This window comes from Podarcis tiliguerta, assembly GCF_965153285.1.
Source record: "Podarcis tiliguerta genome assembly, chromosome: 12".
Taxonomy (NCBI): domain Eukaryota; kingdom Metazoa; phylum Chordata; class Lepidosauria; order Squamata; family Lacertidae; genus Podarcis; species Podarcis tiliguerta.
Window position 1 is genome coordinate 13,165,959 of NC_139545.1, and position 12,525 is coordinate 13,178,483.

General features: G+C 43.1%; 1 protein-coding gene across 1 annotated transcript; it reads right to left on the reverse strand.

Annotated features, from left to right (window-relative positions):
- Positions 1-2,451: 2,451 nt before the first annotated feature.
- On the reverse strand, positions 2,452-5,086 carry XCR1 (X-C motif chemokine receptor 1). Its single transcript, XM_083405153.1, has one exon. The coding sequence runs from the start codon at positions 4,858-4,860 to the stop codon at positions 3,823-3,825; it is 1,038 nt and encodes a 345-aa protein (XP_083261279.1). The 5' UTR covers positions 4,861-5,086; the 3' UTR covers positions 2,452-3,822.
- Positions 5,087-12,525: the final 7,439 nt, after the last annotated feature.

Consider the following 12,525-nt stretch of genomic DNA (forward strand, 5'->3'; position numbering starts at 1 on the left):
ACCGCCCACATATCAGTCACCTCCCATGATGGCAGATGATTGACAGATGGGTGGTCCTGCCCAGCTGTCAAAGTTGGCCTGCAGCGATACTGATCTCATACCCTCCAACATTTCTCCAATGAAAATAGGGACGTCCCATTCCATAATGATAATTTTACTATTTATACCACACACATCTTACTGGGTTGTCCCAGCCACTCTAGACAGCTTCCAACATGTATACAAATGTAATAAAAATTTAAACATTTTTTTAAAAGCTTTCCTATACAGGATTGCCTTCAGGTGGCTTGGGGGGGGGGGTCGGATAACTCCATACCCTCCAACATTTTTCCAATGAAAATAGGAACATCCTACCATACCTGCCAACATTTTTCCAATGAAAATAGGGACACCCTAAGGAAAAGTGGGACAATCCAGGATCAAGTCAGAAACCAGGATGGCTTTTCTAAATCAAGGACGCCTCTGGAAAATAGGGACACATGGAGAGTCTGCGATCTGGCCCAGTAGACGAAAACTGTTCTCCACACCAGACCCATTTCGGTCTGGTTTTGGGATGGGTTTGGTCTTGGTTGCCTTATGAATTACCTTTATTGGAAATGTAAACAGGGAGTATGGTCCTGATCCTCTTGCTCAATTTCACAATGGCTTTTGATACCATTGGTATCCTCCTGGATCAGATCTATGGACTGGGAGTTGTGGAGACTGGGCACTGCAAGACTGTTTTAACTTGTGTCTGCAGGGCAGATTTCAGAGAGTAGCGTTGGGTGACTGTACCTCAGCAATTATACAGTACAGTGGTACCTCGGGTTACAGACGCTTCAGGTTACAGACGCTTCACGTTACAGACTCCGCTAACCTAGAAATAGTGCCTCGGATTAAGAACTTAGCTTCAGTATGAGAACAGAAATTGCGCAGCGGCGGCAGCAGGAGGCCCCATTACCTAAAGTGGTACGTCAGGTTAAGAACAGTTTCAGGTTAAGAACGGACCTCCAGAACAAATTAAGTTCTTAAGCCGAGGTACCACTGTATAGGATACTGCCATAGGATACTGTTTTGTCCAATGCAATTTAGCATCTATATGAAGGCACTGTTAGAGGTAATGAGGAGATTTAGGGGGAGATATCATAAATAAGCTGATGACAGCTCTGTTTCTCAGAGCTAGTTATTTACACCTAGTTACATCTGAGTCAAGGGTGTCTGTGCATGAAATGAAGGGGCTGAAACACCAGGTATGTTCATTCCTGGAAAGAAACGACTTGGCCACTGTAACCAATGCACAGATAACCTCCAGGTTTGACTACTGTTATTCACTGTTTGTTGGGCTGCCCTTAAGGTTGACTTGGAGGCTGCAGGTGGTGCAGAACACAGTAGCGAGCTGGGACATCTGGCCATGCATGCAACATCTGAGAGGAAACACATGCAGTGGCTGAAAGTTTGCTACTGAACCAGGCTTAAGGTGTTTTTATTAACATACAGTGGTACCTCGGGTTAAGTACTTAATTCGTTCCGGAGGTCCGTTCTTAACCTGAAACTATACTTAATCTGAAGCACCACTTTAGCTAATGGCGCCTCCTGCTGCTGCCGCTCCGCTGGAGCACAACTTCTGTTCTCATCCTGAAGCAAAGTTCTTAACCTGAAGCACTATTTCTTGGTTAGCGGAGTCTGTAACCTGAAGCGTATGTAACCTGAAGCGTATGTATCCCGAGGTACCACTGTATCTATAAGAACCTAAGTTCTTATAGTATCAGATTACCTGAAAGAACACCTTCCTCCACACAGGCCTGCTAGATCACTATGATTTTCTGAGGATTCCCTTTTTAGTTTATTGCTACCCTGAACAATTTGGTTATAATCAGCAAACCCAGCCACCTCACGGTCCATTTGCAACTTCAGGTCATTTACAAATGTTAAAAAGCGCAGGCCCCAGTGCCAGTCCTTGGGGGGACCCCACTTCTCATATCCCTCCGTTGAACTGTTCAGCTACTCCTACACTTCTTCCTGTTCTATAACCCAGGGCCGGCCTACCCATGAGGCAAGGTCAGACAACTGCCTCAGGTGGCAGTATCCACAGGGACAGCAGATCCTCCAAGGAATCATTGTCTGCTACTGCTGCTGTCTTGGGAGGATTAGCCCTAAGATTAATTAAACTATTTGGGGACATAAAAACAAAAACAAAAACAAAAAATTGTCCAGTAGCACCTTAGAGACCAACTAAGTTTGTTCTGGCATAAGCTTTTGTGTGCATGCACACTTCTTCATATGCACACGAAAGCTTATACCAGAACAAAATTAGCTGGTCTATAAGGTGCTATTGGACAATTTTTTACTTTTATTTCGACTGTGTCAGACCAACACGGCTACCTACCTGAATCTATTTGGGGACATGTTGACTGGCAGTAGCTGTGACCAGAGCCCATGTCCAAGCATAAAATGCCACTCAAAAACCACATCTTCAGTTTTCAAAAACACTTTATTAGGAACAGCAAAGAAACCAAAACAATGCAATTTTAAAAATAATGCTATTTTCGCTTACTTGTTCATTGTACTTATGGAGTATGCATTTTAAACCCTTTTCATTATGGAAACTGTGATGGTTAAAATGCCTTAAATAGGAAATAAACAACTTTCTACAATTATCAGGGATTCATAATGCAAAAGTACAGATCTTTTAAAAAAATATATATATGAAGGTTTCGTAGCAACTCTATATATGCTGTATCACTGTAGAACTAAACAAGTTTTAAGAGGTTATATTGTGGAAGGGTTTGCCACCATTTCAAGTGAACCCAAAGAGGGACATATTTCAACCACTGTCCTGCAAATTAGTAGTTGGTTTTCTTAATGGTCAAACCCTTACCCTTATCTTAACTCTGAATGAAAACTTCAGCCTGCATTTGGAAAACAAAAAACTGCCTTATGCTGAGTCGGACTTTCAGTCTTTCTCTTTAGCTCAGCATTGTCTACATTAACAGAAAGGACTTCTCCAGACAGTGGTCTTCTTACCAGCCCTGCCTGAAAAAGCCAGGGATTGAACATCAAACCTTTTGCATGTAAAACATCTGCGTCTACCACTGAACTATAGCACCCACCCCCCTTCTTCAAATTTGTCCACATATAACAGCACATAGACAAAACTCTGCTCTTCCTAATTTCTGCATGCAAGATTTGAATTCATGTCCGGGAGTTTCCACGTGTTTGTAGCTATGTTGGGTCAAATATCAATTGCATATGGCTGTTTATTGTGGGATGGGAGCTCCTTGTGTATGCAAGTTTTTGCAGGTTCCTTGGCATCAAAGTGGCAACCTGCATCTCCTCCCTACCACCATTTCACCTGTATTTAGCCTTTCTGAGAAACCCCCCCGATTAGTTAAAAAATAGCAACACATGTTGCTGCAACACCCATTCAATATCTTAGTGACATATTTACAATATTAACCGCCCCCCCTTGTCTGGAAACACCTTGCTACTAATATCTCAAGTTTTGATTTATCACACAACAATACCTGGACCATTTAAACATTTCAGAGATTAGAGTAATATTTGACTATTTGAAAACAAAAAGACGGTTGATTTATCCTGTATGGAAACAGATTCTTATTTATAGTTCTGAAATTTTTAGCAGGTAAAGACAGAGAAAAGACTGATCCCCCAATATATGTTATTGGCAAAACAGAAGCAATTCCAAGCATGATATTCTCTTCCCTCCTCTGGAGAAGAAGAAGAAGATGTTGCAAATTGACAGTTGTTGTTGTTGTGGCCATTCATTTATTTGTTAGGCTGGCTGGATCAGTTAGACTCTCCCTTTTTCAGGCAGCTTTTGCTTCAGTACATTGATGCATCCTCATAGGGGCTCATGTGAAAAGAATGAGCTCTGGGGCTGGAAGGTGGGATCCTGCTGTGGCAAGGGGAATAATGCTTGTACAGGAGTTTCAGGTGCCTTCTGAATTTCACTCCGACGAAGACGTAGAGCACCGGGTTGAGGCAGCAGTGGCCATAGGCTATTTTGCGGCTGATGTCGAAAGCAAAGAAAACTTGCCTGTACTGTTCGCAGGGTAGGACAACGTACTGCTGAGAGGACAAAACGTACACAGAACCAAGCACGTTATAAGGTGCCCAGCTCAGGAAAAAGACCAGCACTATAGCAAATATGAGCCTTACAGTCCGGTGCCTCCTTTGAGACCGCTGTCGAAGCAGGATCTTCAGCATCCTTATGTAACAAAATGCAATGATCGCGAAGGAAAATAAGAAGAAGGCAGATTGCTGGCCCAATTCCACCAGCTTCCAAATAGATTCCTCTTCGTAGTCGCAGTACTGTACGCCATTGTGAGGTATTACACGGGTAAAAATAATCTCGGGAACCACAACTAACACGCTGCACACCCAAATGGCCAAACTCAGCAGTTTTCCGCACCTTTTCGTCTGAGTTCTCAGTGATGACAAGGGATCCACCACAGCCAGGTACCGGAGGACTGTCATTATGGTCAGAAAGATGACACCACCATAGTAGCTGACAGAGAAAATGGCGGTCACAGCTTTGCAGAGGAAATCGCCAAAAATCCATCCGTAATAATTGTACACAATCCAGAAAGGGAGCGTGCAAGAGAAAATCAAGTCAGTGATGCAAAGGTTCACGATGAAGAGGTTTGTTAAGGAGGTGAGGCTTTCGTATTTCATTACGACGCACAAGACAAGGCTATTTCCTAGCAGGCTGAGGAGAAAAATGAGAGAATACAGGATGCTGGTAAACATATTCGTAATTGTGGAAACAGACCCCATCTCGCACACATTAGACTGGACTGAAGGATAATTTGCTGGATCATAATCTGAGGTTGCCTCAAGCATATAGTCCATCGGTTCCATCTTCTGGATGGGCTTGTCCACTTCTGAAGTTGTGGATAAAAACCCCTCCAAGCAAGGAACTTTTACTGCGGTCAGTGGAAAACTGAAAAAGAAATCAGGACACCAGAAACAAATATACAAACTTCAAAACAGGTAGTGAAATTTAATCGGTTCTGCTATTGTACCAAGTAAGCTGTACTAAATATACTTCTTTTAAATTAGTCTGGATGGTGGTGGTGGTAAATAAAGTGTTCGTATTTATTATTGTAGTACAGTGGTACCTTGGTTCTCGAACTTAATCCATTCTGGGAGTCTGTTCGACTCCCAAAACCATTCGAAAACCAAGGCACAGATTCTGATTGGCTGCAGGAGGATCACCGAAGAATTGATGCTTTTGAATTATGGTGCTGGAGGAGACTCTTGAAAGTCCCATGGACTGCAAGAAGATCAAACCTATCCATTCTTAAGGAAGTCAGCCCTGAGTGCTCACTGGAAGGACAGATCCTGAAGCTGAGGCTCCAATACTTTGGCCACCTCATGAGAAGAGAAGACTCCCTGGAAAAGACCCTGATGTTGGGAAAGATGGAGGGCACAAGGAGAAGGGGATGACAGAGGACGAGATGGTTGGACAGTGTTCTTGAAGGTACCAGCATGACTTTGACCAAACTGCGGGAGGCAGTGGAAGACAGGAGTGCCTGGCATGCTCTGGTCCATGGGGTCACGAAGAGTCGGACACGACTAAATGAGTAAACAACAACAAACCAAGAGCAACACTTTCCAGAGGCAATTGCTGCTGGTGATGCACATTTTTGGCCTACCTCCTACCTCCAACCTTGGCCTCCATTCTCACACTCCACCACATGAGGGGTGACTCTGGTCCCTCTTCCCTGTGCTTGTGTGTCGACATAACATGGCATTTGGCCCCAAGAGGACTATCCAAAGACTCAGGCACTAACTGGCATGATCTATGGAGCATCAGAATCACCACCATGGTGACCACGGGGAACAGCACTACAGAAACAGAATGTCAGTACAAGCAGAAGTAATTTCCACATGAGTCAGTTTAGAAAGAACCGAAGAAGTTAAGAACAGAAACCAATGAAATAGATAGGGCCAAGATAGCTGATTTCAAGATGAGTCAGTTTTCAAAGGAATTGAAGAAGTTACAGAAAGCAAGCCACATAACCGCAGAAAATAGAAAGGAACAAGATACAGCACATACAATGCATCCACGAAATGGAGAAACGTGTAGATCTAGTTGTGCATCTGATTGTTTAAAGAAAGGCCTTGTTGTAATAATAATGTTATGAGTTGGGGGTGCTAGACTTGCCCTAAACTCCTGGGACCAGTGGGCACTAGAATTTAATTAAGATCAGAGCGTCAAAACTGTGCTAGAGCTGTGTGAATTTAAGTTGTGTACAAGATGCTTTTGATCAGCATGTGTCAAAAGCTAATTAAGCTAGGATTAGCCTCATGCTGTTATGATAATAATAATAGTAATTTATTATTTATACCCCGCCCATCTGGCTGGGTTTCCCCAGCCACTCTGGGCAGCTCCCAACAGAATATTAAAAACACAAGAAAACATCAAACATTAAAAACTTCCCTAAACAGGTCTGCCTTCATATGTCTTCTAAAAGTAGGATAGTTGTTTATTTCCTTGACATCTGATGGGAGAGCGTTCCACAGGGCGGGTGCCACTACCAAGAATGTTCTCTGCCTGGTTCCCTGTAGCCTCACTTCTCGCAATGAGGGAACCGCTAGAAGGCCCTTGGAGCTGGACCTCAGTTTCCTGGCTGAACGATGGGGGTGGAGACGTTCCTTCAGGTATACTGGGCTGAGGCCATTTAGGGCTTTAAAGGTCAGCACCAACACATTGAAATTGTGCTCGGAAACGTACTGGGAGCCAATGTAGGTCTTTCAGGACCGGTGTTATAATGTCTCAGCGCCCACTCCCAGTCATCAGTCTAGCTGTGAGGTGATAGCTTGGGGGTAATGAGCCATTAAGGGTACAAAGGAACTCATGCAACAATTGCTTTCCATGTTGCCTCCCATATTTTTAAAGACCTGACTAGTCTTTTACAGACTTGAAGCTCATTCGCAGGGGCAGTCTATCCAGCATTGACTGGCAAATGGCTGTTTCACTGCTGGTCTGTGGAGTGATTTCACAATGCCCTATGAGGACCATCCCAAGGCAATTTACTGCCCGAGGCAAAGGAAAAGAGGGCGAATGCTTGCCCTGCATTTGCTGGTTGCTCTGTCTTGCTCTGCAGCCCTCCCACCCCCTGCACTCCCTGGCATTTGGCCCAAAGGCTGTTGCTTGGCCAACCTGTGCCCACCTGCCCATATACAGCGTCAAGCATGGGGCAGGTAAAGACACAGCTGGGCATAAATCGGGTTTGCAGGCCCTGCCAATCAGCTAAATGGCAGGAACTGCAAAGCTTCCCGGTCAGCATTTTGGAAGCCCCAGTCACCTACTGATGGTCAAGGCATCTCTGCACAGCACTATGTAAAAGCAAGTCACCCAACATCACATGATGTCATGTGACTGACAGGAGAGCATCCCCACCCACCTGTCGAACCCACCTGTCACTGGACATCGGCGGGGGGGGGGGGAGATGGTGATCCAGTCCTCTGGTCAGATGCAGTTCCCTGCCCCTGCAGCAAGGAAGTTATTTCCTGCCTTAAAAAATAAATATTGCACCAAAGCACAAAACTCAAATTAAGAAAGAGATTAAAAAAAAGAACAAGCAAGTGGCAGTCTTGCTTGCTGTTGTTCCAAAAAGGAAACAAATACAGAAAAGTCACATTTCAGAAATTTCAGCAGCTGGGGGGAATTATTTCAGGAATTGACTACCTAAAGTACTGGTTTCAGTTTTGCTCTTCATCATAAGAAGCACAAACCATTTTATTCTCGCTCAGCAGAGAGGTTTGTGGAATGAAAATTGTAGTCCAAAGCAAACATTTACTTCTGGGTAAACATACTTGTGATGTTGAGCACGGAGAGAGAGACTGCAAGGTTTTTGGGTGACTATATTGCTTTATTACATGTCATGATGCAGAACCACAATTTTAATTTTGCATCCTATTGATTTTATTCATTTGCTTACATTATTTTTAAGGCGAGCCTCCACAGAGAGGCTTACAATATCTTAATGAATACAAAATATAATTTGTCAGAGCAATCCAATCTTTCAGTCGGGAGCATTAGAGAAAAGTGACAGATCCAAAGACCTGCCACTCTTGACAAGCAGGGTGCAAGATTGGGGGGGGCGGGGTAGGGTCTGAAGAGAGAAAGAGAAATTTGATTCAGTTCGTATATAAAGACAAAGTCATCTGATTTGCCCTTCCCAAAACAGTATGCAAACCAAAGCCCAGCCATCTGTCAAAACCCACACTTCTTCAAATTTTGCAGCATAGTTCTCTAGTCAGTTAACGTGTAAAGGAATGCATATACTACATGCTAAAAATGGAACTAGCATTAAAATGCATTACAGTAGGGAAACTGCTAGGCAGATACGAGCATATTAGGGGAAATTGCATAGAAAGATGTGTATACTGGGGAAAATTCTGTCCCGAATGCTGATGACGTTCCATGATGTGTTGTCAGGTTCTGAAAATTGCACAGGGAAAAGATGGGGTTAACTTCAATCTCGGAGCTGCTCAAAACTGATCAAAATTGGAGAGGCTTTTAAGTGAGAAAAGAAAAGGCACGAGATGAGTTGATAGTGTTGAGTTGTCCTTCTCAGCACAAGGTAGTGGTGTACAATTTGCATTGTGCTAGCAACTTGGAAAATTTCTGCACAAGAAGCAGCCCATGACATGGAATAGTCTCAAGGAAACCTTTCATAGATGTGTTGACATTCCATCACATGCTTTTCAGAAGAGAACTGGAGGAGACCGTGGGCTGCTGCCTTTGGCAATAGTCACACAGGCACAGAATGGAACCCATACATTTGGCAATCAGCTAGTAACCGAAACTCTCTTTGGTGAATGTCAGAGCTAGACTGTCAGCTGCAGACTGTGGTGAGCTAAGGGCTATGGGAGAAAGCCAGGACTGAGGGCGACACCAGGAGGCAGAATCAAGAAGCAAGCCAGATGTCAAGATTGACAAGCAAGCCAGACTTCAGGAAGACCTTAGCCCCCTTCAGCTAGTCAACCTGAACCCACAAGGGCAAAAATTGTGTAAGGCGGGGTATGTGCTGTATCTGCCCACCACATCCCCACAGGGGGCGCACCCTGACGCCCTCATACATTTACCACAGAGGTGTGAAGGACACTTCCAAACACATTCAGCAAATCAGTAACCCTACTTAGGATGGACTTAGAAGGCCCCTTCAGCATTTAGTGCTCAGTAAGAGAAGGTTGGGTTGGAGTGGGTGCATCTGGTACACAAGGGGACCTTGTGGGTGGGGCCAGTGATATGCATAGCAAGCTACTACAATTTTTTTGCCATTGTGGGTTCAGGTTGAGCTGTTGTTGCCCAAGCAACAGGAAAAAGGAAGCCTTCTTCCTGTCCAGGAGAAGCCAATGACAATTGACTAACTAATGACTCACATATCAGTGAAGGGCCTAAACATCATAAGCTGCCTACGCCGATGCTGCAACATGCAGTTGAGTGGCCAACTGCGCAGCACCCAAAATTTCCCGGTTTGAGCCCCGACAGCTCTTGTCAGGGAAATAGGGTTGCTACAACTTAATATGGCCTCCTGCCCAATTGATTGCTCACCCTACTATTTCTTTAGGTCCTGAAATGAAGGTTTGAAATAAACTTCCCCAAAGTGTCTGCAAGCAGAAAAGATAGAAGGATCTGTCCATTTCAGTTCTCATTCTTTCAATCTTAAATCCGGTTCTCCATGTCTCTGCAGCAGCTTGCATTAAACAACAACAACTTCACGAAAATTCACCAGTATTTTAGTGTGGATTTTGCCTAATAAACATCTTTTCGTATCCAGTTTTGACGGATGTACACATCTTTGCAAGCATCTCCCCCTTATATAGTGCATTTTCATATGTTATTTTCACTAATCTATACGTTTCTTACACACGCTTTCCCAAATATATACCTCTTGCAAACATTGGTTGGAGAACTTTATCACAAAGTTTGAATAAGTGTGAATTTTGTAGGATGGCTGCGTTTTGGTTCTCATATTGTTCCGGAAAGTGCAAACTTGATTGATTTGGCTTCACATGCAACTGAATTGAATTTCTCTCCCCCCCCCCAATCCCTACTCCTGCCCATGCAAATTTCACACTAAGAAATGATCCAAAGGAACGATGATTGATTATAGGGGAAATAAATGTCATTGCACTATAGCAAAGCATGTGACAGGAATGGGATTGGGCTATGGCATTAAGGAAATGGTTGCCCAGATGTGACATTGCATTGCATGGTAAACTCTTGGTGGTGTGGGAACTCTAGGTGTGCATATAAATTGGTACACATACAAGAAGCCTTTGGATCAGAGTCAGGATTTTGGGAAGACTGGGTTTGAGCTGCATTAAAATGATCTTTTGAGCAGACTTCATGCTCAGGACCTGTGGATGGGTGCAGATGAACAGGAGAAGTTCACCATCAACATTGCCAAATCATAGACAAGCAGTGAAATAGCAGTGTGTCATTTCCTGGCTCGCCCGTATTGCACAAGAACTCTAGAAGGTGGTGTGTTGCAATCTCAGGCCGCATAAAGACTGACCCATTTGTAGCACACATGTAGTTTGTTTCAATCTGGAATTGTTCATGCTTGACCCCAGCATTCTGCTTTCAATCTAGATTGATTCTATTTATATATATATATAATTTTTATTAATTTTTCTGTTTTACAATTTAAAGCACTCATTTTTACATCCTTAGAATATCAGTGACTTCCCTCCTTCTCTTTCCATGGCTCATTTTACACATCATAAATCCCTGAATATTTTACAGAAACTATGTTGTTGTTGTTTAGTCGTTTAGTCATGTCCGACTCTTCGTGACCCCATGGACCAGAGCACGCCAGGTACTCCTGTCTTCCACTGCCTCCCGCAGTTTGGTCAAACTCATGCTGGTAGCTTTGAGAACACTGTCCAATCATCTCGTCCTCTGTCGTCCCCTTCTCCTTGTGCCACAGAAACTATACCATTCAGCATTCCATTGTTACATCCATCATAACTTATTTACACTGTTGAATTTATCTTAATGCTGCCAGCATTTTCAGCTGTACACAGTTATTTCCCACATATTCAATAAACATTTTCCAATCTTTTCTAAACGTATTGGGCTAACAAAACATGGGCCACAATAGTGGCATACATAAATAACCTTTTTTGAAACCTGGGAATTTCAATCTGAATTATCCCCAACAGAAAGGACTCTGGCTTTTGGGGGGAAAGTACTTGTAAACATTTTTTTTCAGTTCATTATGGATCATTTCCCAATACTCTTTTATCCTTTTACAAGCCCACCACGTATGAAAGAACTTTACCTCAACCTCTTTGCATTTCCAGCACTTATCTGATTCAGTCTTATACACCTTAGCAAGCCTTTTTTTTTTAAAGAACCCCTGATAGTTAAGTCCAGTCGCGAATGACTCTGGGATTGCAGCGCACATCTCGCTTTACTGGCTGAGGGAGCCGACGTTTGCCCAAGCCTACTCAGAGTTAAATACCATCTGTAAATCATTTTCAAGAAGATCTCCTTCAAAGAATAACATGCTGTGAGCTTCAGATTACTTTTTCCCAGTGTTTTCCCCAGAAGGTAAAATCTATATTGTGACCTATATCTATTGCTCATTGTGACGATCTAGACTGATTCTAGAGCTTGCTGTCTACAAGGGTACATGCGGTTAGATTATTTCATATGAAATTTAGAACCCTTCTCTTCGTTAGGTTATCTGTTATGTACTGAAGTTCTCACCCTGGGCCAGCAGGGGGATATTGTAGATAGTTATGCAAATAAGGGATTGAAAGTGACGTTCAGTGATTTGATAGTTTTAGAAAATTGTTACAGTTACATTGTACTGGAGGTCTATATAAGCAGGAAGACTGAACCCTTCAGTTCAGTTCTGTCCTGGCCTGTGAATAAACAAGAGCTGTTTGAAGAATTGCTGTGTCGTCTGATATGTTCACCCACAACTTAACATTATCCATGCCTTTTCCTCCCGGTACATGTCCCAGGTGAATGAAGAAAGGAAGTAGTGATTGCAATCTTGGTATATGCTCACCTACAACATCAGCTACCTTCTCCCCAGTTACCTTTCTCATTGCTCCTTTCTCCTTGAACCCATGATCTAATTTTTTTTTAAAAAGTTGATAAGTAGGAACAAAGTTAACACTGATGAGCTAATGGTTTATGAACGTTACAATGACCAGACTGGCAGAAACAATAACATCAATACTATGAAATTATCACCTGAATTCTCTGATTACAATCCAGACAACTGTGTGAGTTAGTTTCATTCACTCTTGACTCACTGGCAGCAGGATAGAAAACCACATTTGAAACTGAGGAGGTTTTCAAAAGGGATTTATGCTGTGGCATGGCCTGTTAAAAAGGGTTGCCAACAATTATACTGGGACTCCTCAAGACCATTTTAGTTCATCTAAGAAAGGTCTTTTGGTCCTGATCAATGAATTTATATATTCGGTGAAGGATTAGTGTCATCTCACTATGCTGCATTGTATCTTATGCATTGTCTTTCGTCTTGT